The 14,975-nt window shown below is 37.3% G+C and overlaps 1 protein-coding gene across 6 annotated transcripts in view; it reads right to left on the bottom strand.

The window, feature by feature from the left end:
• GPC5 (glypican 5) overlaps positions 1-14,975 on the bottom strand; it is a 783,354-nt gene that overhangs the window by 420,636 nt on the left and 347,743 nt on the right. The window contains exon 7 of one of the 6 annotated variants that reach the window (XM_035319408.1): positions 6,092-6,813. The exons of the other annotated variants lie outside the window; for them this stretch is intronic. Within the exon in view, the coding sequence (XP_035175299.1) occupies positions 6,787-6,813 (27 nt within the window). The 3' untranslated portion in view covers positions 6,092-6,786. Of the gene's footprint in view, positions 1-6,091; positions 6,814-14,975 lie in introns of those variants that run through there. 6 annotated transcript variants of the gene reach the window in all.

Raw genomic sequence — 14,975 nt, forward strand, 5'->3', positions numbered from 1 at the left:
GTGCACTCCATCCCACCGTCCCTGTCACTGACAAAGATGTTAAACTGTGTTGGTCTCAATACCAACCCCTGAGGAACATTATTCAATCCTCCTTGAGGATCTCCACCTGGACATTGACCACATGTGGCCATAGACCACAACTCTTTAAGTGCAACCATCCAGCCAATTTCTTAGCCACCAAGTGGTCCATCCATCAAAGGACAAGAAACACCCTGGGAAATACATAGCAGTATTTCCTATTGCTGTTACACTTGAGGTTTGTAAGTCTCAGTAGATCTGTCTCAAATTGTCAGAATTTCCACTAAGGGGATGTCCCCAGTGGTGGAATGGCTGCAGTTCAGTGTAGGGGACGGTGAGATGCACAGCTAACCTCTTGTGAATTCAGTGACAAAACAACGCAGGAGGAGCACATGGGAGATCTAATTACAGAGACTGAGCCATGTCATCAGATTCCTGGTTTGGCCATTTGCTGAGAAACAGCCCTGGATGGCTCCAAGCACCAGGACAGCTCTTGATACCATTCAGGGCAGGTTACTGAGGAGCTTGTCAGGCAGTTTGGCACACATTTGTGATATCAAAGCACAAAGCAGTAATGAAATTTAAAGCATAAAAATATTCTCTGAGGTACATCCTCCCATTGAAAGTACTGGAACTAACAAGAATAAGCATTGTTAGAAACCACTGAAAAAGTTACAATTATTGTGTGACAGTTACTTAAGGATGTTACACAGGTATTCCAACTAGTAGTTTCAGATGTATATTTGTATGCAAAGATAAAAGCACATCCACTTGTCACATATAATCATTGTTAAGAAACGGCATTATTCGCTATCTTGGCAGTTGAAACCTATAACTCATTTTTCAAACCCTTAAAGAATTTTGACCTATACGTTATCAGATACGTAAGTGGAAGTGTACAAAGATGTTTTATTTATGTTATCTTATCTCCTCAGCACATTCAAGAGAAATTTAGGCTATACTGATACTATGTCACTTGGGAGCACTTCTGATTTCCTGGACTTAACACCAGCCATACTGTCTCCATCCTTAAGGATGAAAAGGGGTGATACTCAATGTCGAGATCAGACAAAAGAAAATCTTTTATTGAAAATGAAGTGCAGGCATCCCATAAAGACTGACTCAAGCCATGCTCAAGATTCTTAGTTGGGATCATCTGTTGACGAAGTCCTGCCTCAACTTGCCCCAGCATATAACATAGCCATATCCTTAATTTTATTCTGTTTTTAGACATAAGCCCCTGATTGTGTATTATAATAATACACTCAGACTTGGTTTCACTGTAGTACATTTGTGTTTATAGCCTTCTGCATGCTGACATTCCAGTAAGGTATACTCAGAAATTATATTGAACATGTATTTACTTTAAGATCCTAACTACTTTTTTCCAGATACTCTTCTTGAAACTGCATACATATTCAGTTTCAAGAGAGAATAGTTTCCATATTTCATTGGCAGATTGTAAATTTAATCTTCATGATATGTGGATTTTGTTCAGAGATCTGCCAAGGAACCATGCATCAGAATTTATATTCATATATTTCAGCTCATTTTAAACTTCAAATAATGCCTATGATTAAAAGACTGAAATTCTGACAATATGTCTCTGATTGTACATTCGTTCCTTGGGGTTCTCTAGGGCTGTAAAGTATAGCTCAATAAAAAGCTTAATATAAATGTATGTTGCTCATCATTTAGAAAAACAGAAAGTCTAAAATCTTACAGAATTTAAAAGTTCTTTTTACCAGTACCCCCAACTTTTTCTGCACCAAACTAAGATGATTTTTCTTATTTTACTACTAGTATTTTCAAAGACATGGAAGAGCTGATCTGGTCTGTTAATTCAGTTTATGCAGAAAACTGCCTTGTGCAACAGATAGCACTCCTGTGAATTTTAATATATTTAGTCTGCTGTACTACCAGAAGACCAAAAGCATTATGCTGATACTTCAAACAGCAATCAGTCAGTGCTCTGAGTGAGCAGGAGGTGAGCTCTGGAACCTTTCCCCAGCAGCATCGCAGCTTCTGTGCTTTAAAATTAAAGAAGGTAAAGAAGAAAGTAAAGAAAGTAAAGAAAGAAAATTAAAGAATTAAAGAAAGTAAAGAAGAATTACTGCTTATCTTGACCAAATGATGAAACTAAAATATAAAATGCAAAATGGGAACTGAAATCCATTCTGGTTGCAGTAAAGGGAGGAGAAAAAGCCAGCAGATTCTTTATTGAGGTTCTCCTGCTTACATCTTTTTGCTCAGAACTATGTAATCAATCTCTATCATATTTACCCATTTGACTGATTTTTAAATGGAATCACTATCACTTAAGGGCACTAGACAGAATTGCTATGCATTTTCTGCTGGCTTCTGCATTACTTATAATATCTGGTCTTCGTTTTATTTTTCCTTTCTGCATATTTATTTTACCTAGTTTCTGACCACTTCGACCACATTCCTAATAGCACTCAATACTTTGCATGTACTGGAGGTTGGATTTTCATTATTTAACAATAATTTACCTCTCAAATGCTCATAATTTACAAGGTTGCTGCACAGCACATTGTATATGGGAATATGCATATGGGAGTATAATAATACAATTTGAAGTATTTTCTTCATGTTGTATTCCAAGTCTTACTCCCTTTGACACCTTTGCTACATTATTCTTGATTTGAGGAAAGGGACAGGTCTATCCTTACCACAGTTTGTGTTGACTTTCTTTTATTCCCTAAAAGTTTAGTTGAAACAGTTGATTTTTAAATAGCTTTTATAAAGTAAAATAAAAGCTTTTATGAAACAGCTTTTACAACCATTTAACTGATTCTACTTTATTAGCAAAACTGAAAACTGCAAGGATCAAATTTCAGCATGACTAAAATTTCTGATGCCAAAACATACAGTGATCAGAAATATTATAAAAATGGAGCTTGTTAGATCAAATAATTCCAATGTATGTTTCCAAAGTTATAAATTATAAAGCCACTGTAAATACTACAGTCTTCCTAGCTAACACTTGTTCTCACAGCTTTTGGCACTGGCAACAGGAGCGCATGGGTCCTAGCTAGATCTCTTCTTTCTCCCATACAGGAAGAAACCATTACCCTCACACCCTACACACTCCCATTCCATCACTAGGACCCTAACCATGCCTCCAGTTTACAGTCCTCTAGTAGGATCTTAACCCCACACCACCACTTTTTCCTGCCAGTCCTTCAAAAAGGTACCCTCTCCATCCATTTAACTTCCTGACATTCTTTCTACAGATAGCTTTAATCACCTATGGGCAGGAAAGTAATTCCACAGCCAGAAGCCAGCACCTCCATACAGACAGTTAATACTCTGAGATTGTTGAGCTTCAGAGATTTAGATGTAGGACCTTCACAAAGGCTATAATTAATCACTGGTATCTCCATTATCTAAGGCATCCACCCTGCAACTCAGGTGAGCTTCTCAACATAGGCTATGGGATCTTACAGATAAGTTTCCTGTAATACCTTTTTCATGGCTCAAACAGGCTAGGAAGTCTAGGGCAGGTGAACCATCAGATTTGATAAAAGATTTATAGATTTATAATATTTAATATTATTATTATTAAATAATATTTATATGTAAAATATATAATATATGAAATAATATGTATATAATAAATAATATTTAATATTATCATTATTAAAATTAATAGATTTATAAGTACCATAGTTCCTCTTATTTCCCAGAGTTTTAAAATTTAATCAAGATACTGGTCCAGAGAATCATGACTGGACCAGAATAATCCAATCCAGACTAGTGAAAGTAACAGTTTCTAAGTGTTTTGGGAGGAAATTGTATTTGCATATTTCTTCTTTTCTCCAAAGATATGAGAGCTCGACATTTTCTGTCCTGGAAGAACAAAAGAGGATCTTTTCAAAAGAACTGTTCTTTTATTGCCTGTCTGACAGCACATACTGAATAATTTTTAAAGGCAGTAGTGAATTCGAAGAAAATTTTGATACAGGTACTGGAGTCCTGTATTCTGTGGGAGTCTGGAAATCAATGACTAACAGCCATTTCAAAAGGCAGAAAGGAGAGTTTAGTTGTGTTTGGCCATAGTCAACTAACAAGCTGTGACTTAACAGAAGTGAAGAGAAGGAAGTGGGAGTGTTCAAAGGGCATGTCTGAAAAATACACTATGAATACGCTTGTGATGATAATGGATTAGAACTGTGCCTATTTTAATGATAAAAAGTTCTTAAACAGTAAATAAAATGTCTAAAAATAATCAAAAACTTTTCCCAGCCTAATGAACAAATATGGTAATTAATTTAATTAGTTCAATAATGATTATTTCAAATTAGAAATTTCAAATTTGTTTACCTCTGTTAATTGTTTTCCTTTTCCATAAGATTTAGTGTCTAATAGCTGTATAAGACCTGGAAAATGTGAAGTGAATGCGTAAGTATTCTTTGAGAATGGACATTAGGTTCTACAAGTCCAGAAAGGAAAGAAAAAGAAATAAATGTTCAAGTAATTGTTGGAGTCTAGAAATATAAGAAGTCAAAAAAGAGAATGTTCAGAAGCTGTTTGAGTAATATATATATATATAAATTAGAAATCTGGTTTACTACTGAAATGCCATTTTCTCTTGAACAAATATTATAGCACTCCGACTAGAAAAGTCTCAGAGAGTTTTGTTATGCATGGATGCCACCTACTGGAAATCAATGAAAGCAGAAAATCTGATCAGTGCTCAAATACTCAAATACTCAAAAGAAAATGAGTGAATTGCTATCATATATAATGTCTAAACTCATAAGCCTGGGGTCAAAATACAGGCAAACTCACTGCCAAAATTAAAAATACAATACTATCTATCTAGGTCACTAATCCAAGGCAGTGCTAGGAATATCATATACCCAAGCAATCTGTCACTTCCCAACTTTGAACTCAACTAAATGGCAAAAAAAATGATCATCAGCGGTGTACAGGATTCTGAAGTGTTAATTGCTTTTGTGCAAGGTAAAATGATTAAAAAAAAAAAAAAAAAAAAAAAAAAAAGCGACCACAGGAGACATTTCATTATAGCCTCAGGCCAGGAGCAAAGATAGTTTCTTTGGTAATATTTGAAGTAGACATTCTAAACATATTTGGTCAAAAACACATGAGAATTCAAAACAAAACAAAAAACATGGAGCAACAGACTGTGTAAAATTAAGTGACAATATTATATCAAGAACAGTTAGTAGAGCCTCCAGTGTATCCCTAATGAGGAACTTGAGCAAAATACAAAATTCCCTTGAATATTATTTATTGATTTGAACAACAGCTAGTAGAGCCACTTAATCAACAACTTATGTTCTAAAGCAGAACCATTCAGACTATTAACATCTTCGGTTCTTTTTTCCTCTCACAGCTATCTTGTTTCTGTTTTGTTGTTTTCTTTTTTGTGTGTGTGTGTTTTAATCACAAACACACACATACACGTAGTGTACATTCTAGACATAAATACATTGTGACAGTTCAAAGGGCCTGTGAAGCCAAATGATATCCAAATGATATAGCTCAATTTCTACTGTCACTCAGATCCTGCCTAGCAAACACCAGAACACTTTTTAAGTACGAGCTGAAGTGTGAAAGCACAAATTACAAATGATATAAAATGATCTTAGATATTCTTAAAGGCAATCAGTTTGAAGTCACTACTACTTCTAAAATACCATTCTATGTTTGGGGGTACTGCAATCTTATTAACAAAAATAAAATAAATAAATAAATAATAAAAAAGTCTGTGCTTGGTTCTTAGTGTCTCTACTGCTCTGGTATCTTCAACATATCTAGTCTCCCCAACACATCTGTATATGTTACAAATAACTTATACAAATGAAATGCTTCAAACAGAATTAGAAATGGGAAGAAGACATGGAAGAAATGGAATAAGAATGGAAAAAAGAAGAAAGGAATTTGATCAAGTAATCTTGCTACAATAGCTTTATTGGAACAAAATATATATATATATATATATTAAAAAAGCAAAGTAAATAGAATGTGACAAGAACAAATCCTGTATTGGATGTTGAATCAACTAAGAAAGAGTTAATTTTTATTAATAATGCACTCTAAATAATAACATATATTGATTTTATGTCAATTCCTTACCAGATTCATCTACAGAGCTTTATCAGTTTGATACAGTATATATCTCAAGAAATAAATCCTATTCCAAAGAAAAGTGCTATTCCCTTGTCTGGTAAAATGTCAGCATTTTTGCAGTGCTGTTGGCAAACATAAAAGTAAAGCGTAAGGGAAAGATTTGGACAGTGACAGTATCCTGCTAAGCTGTAAGCACATTCTAGTACTTCCAAAGGAAAAAGCATTGTGAAGGGCTGTGTAGGTAAGATACATGCTGAACAGAAATTGTAAAAACAGTAAGTCTGGTCCTAAAACTATGCAGAATATACTTTACAGTTACTAACTGATCTCATATATGCAGTGACAATATATTACTGCCAAGATAAGAGAACATGGAAGCAGTTTCCATAATCTTAGTTTAGTTATAGAAATATTGAAATTCTTTAAAGCAAGCACAGAATGATTTTGTCTCCATGGCTGCATTCTCTGTGCATCAGTTCTCACTGATCTTGGAAGAAAGAATTTTAGATACAAGTACAGCAAAGTAAAACCCCATGTCTCCTTATATAACATTTTCAAGTAGTACAGATGAGCAGAACAGGTCTGACAAAGTACAACTAGCACTGAACATAGGGGATGCTCTGAGGCATAAAGTAAGGTCACTGTAGTTCAGGAAATCCAAGCAAACAAATAGATCTGAAAAAGAAAAAAGGGGGAAAAAAAATCAGGAAAATCAATACATGCAATTGTCAGAATGGAAGAAAAACTAACAACTCCCTGCTCTCAAACCATCATACAACATCAAAAAACTTCCCCCATCACCAAACACTTTCATGTCTTTGAATTTTATAAACTGTATGCAAGATAAGGAAGAGTCATGCCTGACCAACCTGATAAGCTTCTATAATCAAATCACCAGCCTGATGGATGAGCAGGCAATATCATCTTCCTGGAATTCAGTAAGGCCTTTGACACTGTTCCCCATAAGATCTTCATACAGAAGCTGTTGAAATATGGGCTGGTTGAGCAGACAGCTTTGCCTAATACAGTTATATATATATATATATATATATGGAGTTCTGCAAAAGAAATAGATGTCCAGATCAAATGCAGGTCCCTGTACTTCCAGCAGAACTGATACTGAGTTGGGTAACAGCTCTGTACAGAGTGCATGACAAGAAATAGTTATCTAAAAACCCTAAGTGTGAAGATGTCCCTTGGCAGGGGGCACAGCTCATAGAGAAAATGTGCAGAGAAAAGAAAGAAGAGTATGAAATCCTACCATTTTTTTCCAGTTTAAGTATCCACTGTGGATTCCATCACCACTAATTACCTTTTAAATATTTACAACTGTTCTTTCAGATAAATACCTAGAGCACCCACTCACTCCTGCTGGTTCTGATTGTGATACTGCATCCTGTGTGTGTGGTACTCTTCATGCTCCTCTTGAAACTGTTTTCACTGCTCAGCAAAGAAATTAAGGGACAAGATGAGTAAACACCTGAAACGGTTACTAGTGGCTACAGCTAAGACATCTGTTATGAGTTCTTGTTGCAAGGAATGCACATAAGTTTTTATGCAGTTATGTTTAAAACAAGAACTAATATTCCTCAAATAAAATGCCAAGCATTTGCATATTGAAATGTTGAGTTGTTTATCTTAAGGTCCTTATGAACTGCCCATGATTCTTAGGTTGGACACATGTTACAGCCAAATTCCATGAATTCCAGGACAAGAAACATGTCTTTAATTAAATACTTTTAAATTGTCCCATTAATACTATGGTTTAACCATAATACTATGGTTAAACCTGGTGTGCCTTGGACTTACATCTACCTTCTCATATGTTCCCTCTGTCTATATTCACTGAAATAAAACTGCATCTCACCTCCACCTCACCCTTTAAACAACCCTGCTGCTATTTCTTCTCCTCTGACAGTTCACCATCCCGCAACAGTATTGACAGGTCTTGCTATGTCTATGCCCCCTGCTTCTCAGAATTTAGCAGTCTTTCATCACCAAATCCTTCCTATGATCCTCAGTTCCCTCTAGCAGAAACTCCTTCAGCTTCAGTACTATTAGCTCCCTGCCTTCCATTCTGGTACATGAATCAACTTAGTCCAAATCCTTGCAATTTCCCATGACTGACAGTTATTCTTTTGTTAAATCACAGAATCACAGAATCACAGAATTTCTAGGTTGGAAGAGACCTCAAGATCATCGAGTCCAACCTCTAACCTAACACTAACAGTCCCCACTAAACCATATCCCTAAGCTCTACATCTAAACGTCTTTTGAAGACTTCCAGGGATGGTGACTCCACCACCTCCCTGGGCAGCCTGTTCCAATGCCTCACAACCCTTTCAGTAAAGAAGCTCTTCCTAACATCTAACCTAAAACTCCCCTGGCGCAACTTTAGCCCATTCCCCCTCGTCCTGTCACCAGGCACGTGGGAGAACAGGCCAACCCCCACCTCTCTACAGCCTCCTTTAAGGTATCTGTAGAGAGCGATAAGGTCGCCCCTGAGCCTCCTCTTCTCCAGGCTGAATAAGCCCAGCTCCTTCAGCCGCTCCTCGTAGGACTTGTTCTCCAGGCCCCTCACCAGCTTCGTCGCCCTTCTTTGGACCCGCTCAAGCACCTCGATGTCCTTCTTGTAGCGAGGGGCCCAAAACTGAACACAGTACTCGAGGTGCGGCCTCACCAGAGCCAAGTACAGGGGGACGATCACCTCCCTAGCCCTGCTGGTCACACTATTTCTGATACAAGCCAGGATGCCGTTGGCCTTCTTGGCCACCTGAGCACACTGCTGGCTCATATTCAGCCAACTGTCCACTATCACTCCCAGGTCCTTCTCCGCCTGGCAGCTCTCCAACCACTCATCTCCCAGCCTGTAGCTCTGCTTGGGGTTATTACGCCCCAGGTGCAGGACCCGGCACTTGGCCTTGTTAAACTTCATGTGGCTGATGAAGGCTACAAGATCCAAAAGCTACCAGGAGAACTGGCAGATGTAACATCACTGCACAGAGATGATTTTTTAAGGAAGCTACAAAAATGTTCATGACTGATTAGGAAATCCGTTACTGGAGGCATCAACATTTGTATATTCCCATCTCTCTAAAACCTACTTTCTGTTGCAAAAAATAAAAATAAAAATAAAAAAATGGGTTCATTCAAAATATCCATATGTAGTGCTGCTGGGAAATTTTTAACACATTGTATTTAATTAGGTCAATGATTGCCATGCATCTATACTGTAGTCAGAAATATAATTTTTGCTAAACTTTTTGTATCCCAGCAATAATCTTATGTATCTTATGTGCATGTCAGTGATGCATACTAAAGTTTCCCATTATAGAGATTCATGTTAACAGGCAGATTAGTTTTAAAGCAAAAGAATTAACAGATTTACTCCAGCTTGAATCCAAAATGGTACTCAGACACTTTAGTCCAGTTACCAACATTGTCTGTTGTTCAGGCTGCTTGCAATGTGGTTTTGTGAAATTTTAAACCACGTCTTTCTTTCATTTCAATAGACAATTTCCTCATCTGAAAATAAATTACTCCTGGAGATATTTTGGTGAAAGGAAAAAGTTTCCAAGCATTTCTCATACATAAAATATATCAAGTACATGTGAAATGCCTCAAACAGAACACTCTGCTTGTAGCAGTGGCTTTCAATTTTACCTTTTATTCTCTGTAATACTTACAAGCAGTTTTTCCCTTCTTTTCTGTATTTGAATGGCATATTTCATTTCACACATCCATTACTTTCTGCCCAGCACTGTAATTCAGCTAAAGAAAAAAGCTTAGTATTTGAAAATGTCAGCTGCCCAAAAGATATTTGGAAGTCTGTGAATGTTAACCTTTCTAACATTTGCTTAAAACCATCTGAAATTAATTCTCTTCTCTGCCTTCCCGTATCTAAATAAGGAGAAAGAACTATTCCAAGATGCCTATTTAAGCAGAAGCTGATACAAAATGTAGTATCTCTTTGAGGAAAACAGGCCTTCTAATACATGTATATAACTCCTATTCATGTTACCAGAACTGCAAAGGAACAGATTATTGTGTCCCAAGATAGTTATTCAGTAAAATAAAGTTATGTTCACCCCTCTCAGTTCCTCTTACTTAGTCTCTTTTTTTTTTTTTTTCTTCTAATGTTCTGTACACACCATTTTTGTTAGTTCATTATACATAAAACTAAATGAATAGATATAGATGTGCAAATAGTTTTAAATCATCTTAGAACTCAGACAATTTCTTTTAACAACTGATTATCAATTCATCAAGTCAAGTCTACTGGCAAAGATAAAAATACTGAACAAAGCTTTGAAATGATTATCATAAGAAACAATTAGGGCTTCATCGTTTAACCATAAAACACAACTGAACAACAAAGTAAAATACTTTAAATTTCTGGCTCATCATTAACATGAGCCTGAGACAGCATATATGTTTGGTTGCATCCTCTCTATAGGAAGTAAAATGAAGCTGTAGTTCTGGTTAAAAAATAAAATAAAAAAGTAATAATTTAAAAGAAACACAACAGATATACAATTGTTTGTGAAGAAAAAGTAATGATCTTAAAATGATTTATGTTTGAAGGAAGTAACTTTTGTTATTGATACAGTTTGTTCTCTCTATCACAACAGGGTGTTTTAAACTTTGCCTCCAAAAATAAATACCATTTTCTTGACATAAATAGGTCCCATTTGGATAAAATTATATGAGTCTATAAAGGCAAATCTGAAATGTTTATTTTTTTCTTTTTCTTCTGTGGTCTAGAAAAAAAGAAAAGGCACACTGTCTCCAACTGATATATAGCCTCCTGAAGAAAAGTTGCTCTGGGCCACGTAAGTGGAAAAATGACCAGGGCAATCAGAGCCAATATTAGACAATGTGGGGCCAAAAGCAAGACTTATATAAAGGTCTACATTTTTCCTCCTGAAATATTTAGCCTGTGCTTTTCCTTTCAGAATCAGACCTAAGAAGCATCTTTATCTCTCCATTATTCATTCCACTTTCACGTATCATTATCTTCCCAAAACATGATAGAGCTTGATGTCTATCCTCCTACCTTGACTATCCTACCAGATATCCATCTTCTCAACCCATGACAGGTATGTCCCATGTGTCTCCCAAGGAAGACCAGAGTTTCCCTTTTGCACAGCTGAGTAGTTTTTTTGTTAAAATGAGATTGCAACAAGTGCTAGCTGCCTTCTTGGTCACCAATACTTTGTGGAAGAAAGGAAGACAGGGCAGTTAATATCTGTTAGCTATAGTGTGTAAAACAGACATCTTGCAGTCTTTGCAGAACAGGAGGCCTATTAACAGAACACTACATCTGCCACATAAATGGCTTTTGTTTGTTTGTTTTCCCAGTCATTACACACACGTGCACACAGGTAGATGACATAAGGAAAGTCTCTCTAAAATCCTCCCAAGTGCAATGTAAGCTGACCCCTCACCAAACCTGCAAAAACTCATAAGGGGAGAAGAACAATAGTATTCTTGCCTCCCCACTGCACCCAGATTTTGACCCCCTCAGACTGGAGGTGGATTTCCTGCCAGTCTGATGTGAAAAATTTTGGTCACGTGGAATCATGCCACATCAGAAATCGCACAAGACTGGCAACCATCACTCTTCTGTTGCTGCTTATTTCTTCTAACCATTGATCTATCTGTATGTGAGCCCCTGTGGGCTCATGCCTTGCAAGAAGACTGTGAATTCACGCAAAAAAAATGATTCACACAAGTTTCTAGAGAAGAAAAAGACAGCACAGTGCATACTATCAAAATGCAAATTGATTTACAATAAACTATTCTAAAGGGCCAGTGTAGCTTAAAATTAAGGAACTAGCTAATCTGTCACTGACTCACAGAATCAGCTGGTCTGGCTGGAAGAAAATAAAGAAGGGGAGGGAGAGGGAAAGAATGTACACTCTGCCAACCTGCATCAGCCACATGACACTCAGCCTGAAATTAGATGAGTGATGGTATCCATGCATCTGTCTTGTCCCTGGATCTAATGTGATGCTTAAATTATATCCTATATGTTTCAAGGCCTTGGTACAGCTTTGGCAATGATTTTATAGTTAAAGGCCTGATATAGGTTGATAGAGCATATATGCCCAACTGTCCAAATGGCAATTTTCTATAGACTTTTTCCTGCAGCCTTCAACTGTTCTACAGATGGGTATGCTTTGGATAGGAACAGTAGGCTTCTGACAGGATTGGTTATAGGGCAGCTGCAGAAGTGAGTTCTCAGGGTTAGGCTGATGTTACTCATACTCACAGGTAAGAATAAACTGTGGCCAAAGGACAATCCTCCTCCTGTCAGCTCCTCAGATGAAGGCTCCCATCATAGACCTAGCTACTATGCAGCTGAAGACTAAATCAACCCAAACTGCAGATCTAGCAGAAATTTCCAGTGCCCTGAGGGTACCACCAGGCCTCTCTGTCCCTGCCCAGCTTCCCCCACTCTGCCCAGGACCCCATTTCAGCACTCAAGGCCATCAGTCCCTGCCCCAGCAAGGTTGTAGCTGGGCTGGTCTCCAGCTCCACACAGCACTGCCCTGCCCAGCCATGGGACCTGATAAGCTGGACCCATCTGCAGGGCCATGTCCTGGCCCAGCCTCAGCTCACCCCTGGCCCCAGGGAGGTGTTCAGTACCTGCGGCTGGCTCTGTGCCCAGTGCCCCTGGCTGCCCTGCTCCTGGCTGTGTTGGTGGGAGAGGCCCTGGCTGCCAGACCTTGCCCTGATGGTCCCCAGTGGGTAGCCCCTGCCACCCCCAACCCATTGGAAGCAGCTGGCCTGTACAGCGGAATGACAGAAAGCTTTTTCTGAGGAGGAAATGAGAGTTTAATCAGGTGAATTTACTCTCCTCACAGCCCGGTTATCATCAGCTCCAGAGCAAGTGAAATAGGAGGGGAGAGAGTAACGGTAATGTTGAATTTGAAGGAGTACCCTTACAGCCTTTCACTTTCCTCTGAAATTCAAAATAAGATATTAGATGTCTCAGAGCTAACAGACTGGTCCTAAAAAGCAAGGAGATTTAGAAAGCTCTTCACCACCTGTCTCTGTCCCTCTCTGCTTTTGGCTATATACTCCACCTACTTTCTGTTGATTCTGCAACTCATTGTGTGCAGCTCAACACAAGTTGATATAATTGTCTATTTGGTAAAACACAGGAGGAAAGAAGGTGAAATTAATATAGACCTTGTAGATTCTCACACTGATATCCATATTACATCACTTTAATTGTCATCATCTTGCATGGCAACTAAAAGGTGCAGCCTTGCCTCTGCCTTCTCCCTGACTTTCCTGTTGTATTTTTTTGTTGTTGGTAGTGTTTGTTTTTTTTTTTTTTGGGGGGGGGATTGTTTGTTTTGGGGTTGTTTGTTGTTTTGCTTTGTTTTGGTGGTTTTTTGTTTGTTTGTTTTTGCTTGTTTGTTTGATTGTTTTTTTTGCCTTCACAGAGCCTGTGCAACCAGGAAGAGGGCTGGATCTGAAAAGCAACCAGTGCTAAAAGAAACCCTCCAAATATGCCAGTTATAACTTGCATCAGTTGCCTGATACAGTTCACTGTGTGGTCAGATGAATATACATGCTAGCACAAAAGATGTAGTTGTGCTGGGCAGGGGAGATGAAAAATTGTCTCTCAGAAACTGTCATTTGATACCAATTCAAAATGTGACACCCTGGTGAAAGGTATGGTACGAATACTATACATGTATTTTTAAATAGCAGTTAGGAAGGATACATATAAAGAGGTGTAGGAAAATGTGGTTAGGCATCTGCATCTTCAAGCCAAAGACAGGAAGACCAAATACACATTTCAAGTGTGAAAATCTGTGCCATCTACAGAAAATATTATATTTAATTGCTCTGTCATCACAGTGATACTAATAAGCTTAAGTGTGTGTCAGTAACAAAATTACTGACTGAGATTGAGATGGGCATTAGGAAATTTCTAAACTAAACTGACAAAATAATACTTGTAATGACCTTTTATCCTCACTCAACTGCTCTTGATCTGATTTTTGGAACACTGAAATTTGGTAACAGCAATAACAGCATGTTTAAAATACTACCCGCCTTCCTTCCTTTTTATGACAAAATCAGATTTTCCACAGATTACTTCATTATGAATTTATGGTAAAATGTAACTAAAAACTCTTAAAAGCTTTCTTGAACTGATTTATTCCAAACGTTCTCTCAAAGATTTTTCCATCCAGCATACCGCAAATAAAATTTTGCATCCTTCCAAATACACTTCCTTGTGTGACAGAATGTCTACCACCAGGCCTTGCCTTGAAGCAGTTCACACAAAGCTCTTATTTGAGGACAGTACATGTTCAGCTGCGAGAAGTTCAATAAAACAAATTCTCAAATAATATGTCCTTAGAATAAGATCAACTGAATACATGACTATGCAAATTTTTAAAGCGCTGGGGTTTTTTTGTTTGTTTTGTTTTGGATTGTTTTTTTTTTGTTGTTTGATTGGTTTGGTTTGGTTTTTGGTGTGGGTTTCGGTGTGGGTTTTTGTAGTTGATGATATTGTTAGTTTTTTTTTTTTTTTTTTTTTTGGTGATTTGTGACTAAAGTCAACTTGCAGTGAAAATATTTTAAAAACTGGTCAATTAAAAAAGGAAATGTATGAAAAGATCATTAAAATCTATTGTGTGAACAAACTGAAATGGTTCATCTCAACTTTATGAGCTGTCTTTTTTATTTAAAACTCATGAAATTAACTAAAACTGTGAAATAAAAGTAATTTCAAACCAACAAGAAAGAAAGAAAGAAAGAAGGAAAGAAAGAAAGAAAGAAAGAAAGAAAGAAAGAAAGAAAGAAAGAAA

The sequence above is a fragment of the Oxyura jamaicensis genome, chromosome 1 (genome assembly GCF_011077185.1).
Source record: "Oxyura jamaicensis isolate SHBP4307 breed ruddy duck chromosome 1, BPBGC_Ojam_1.0, whole genome shotgun sequence".
NCBI classification, from domain to species: Eukaryota; Metazoa; Chordata; class Aves; order Anseriformes; family Anatidae; genus Oxyura; species Oxyura jamaicensis.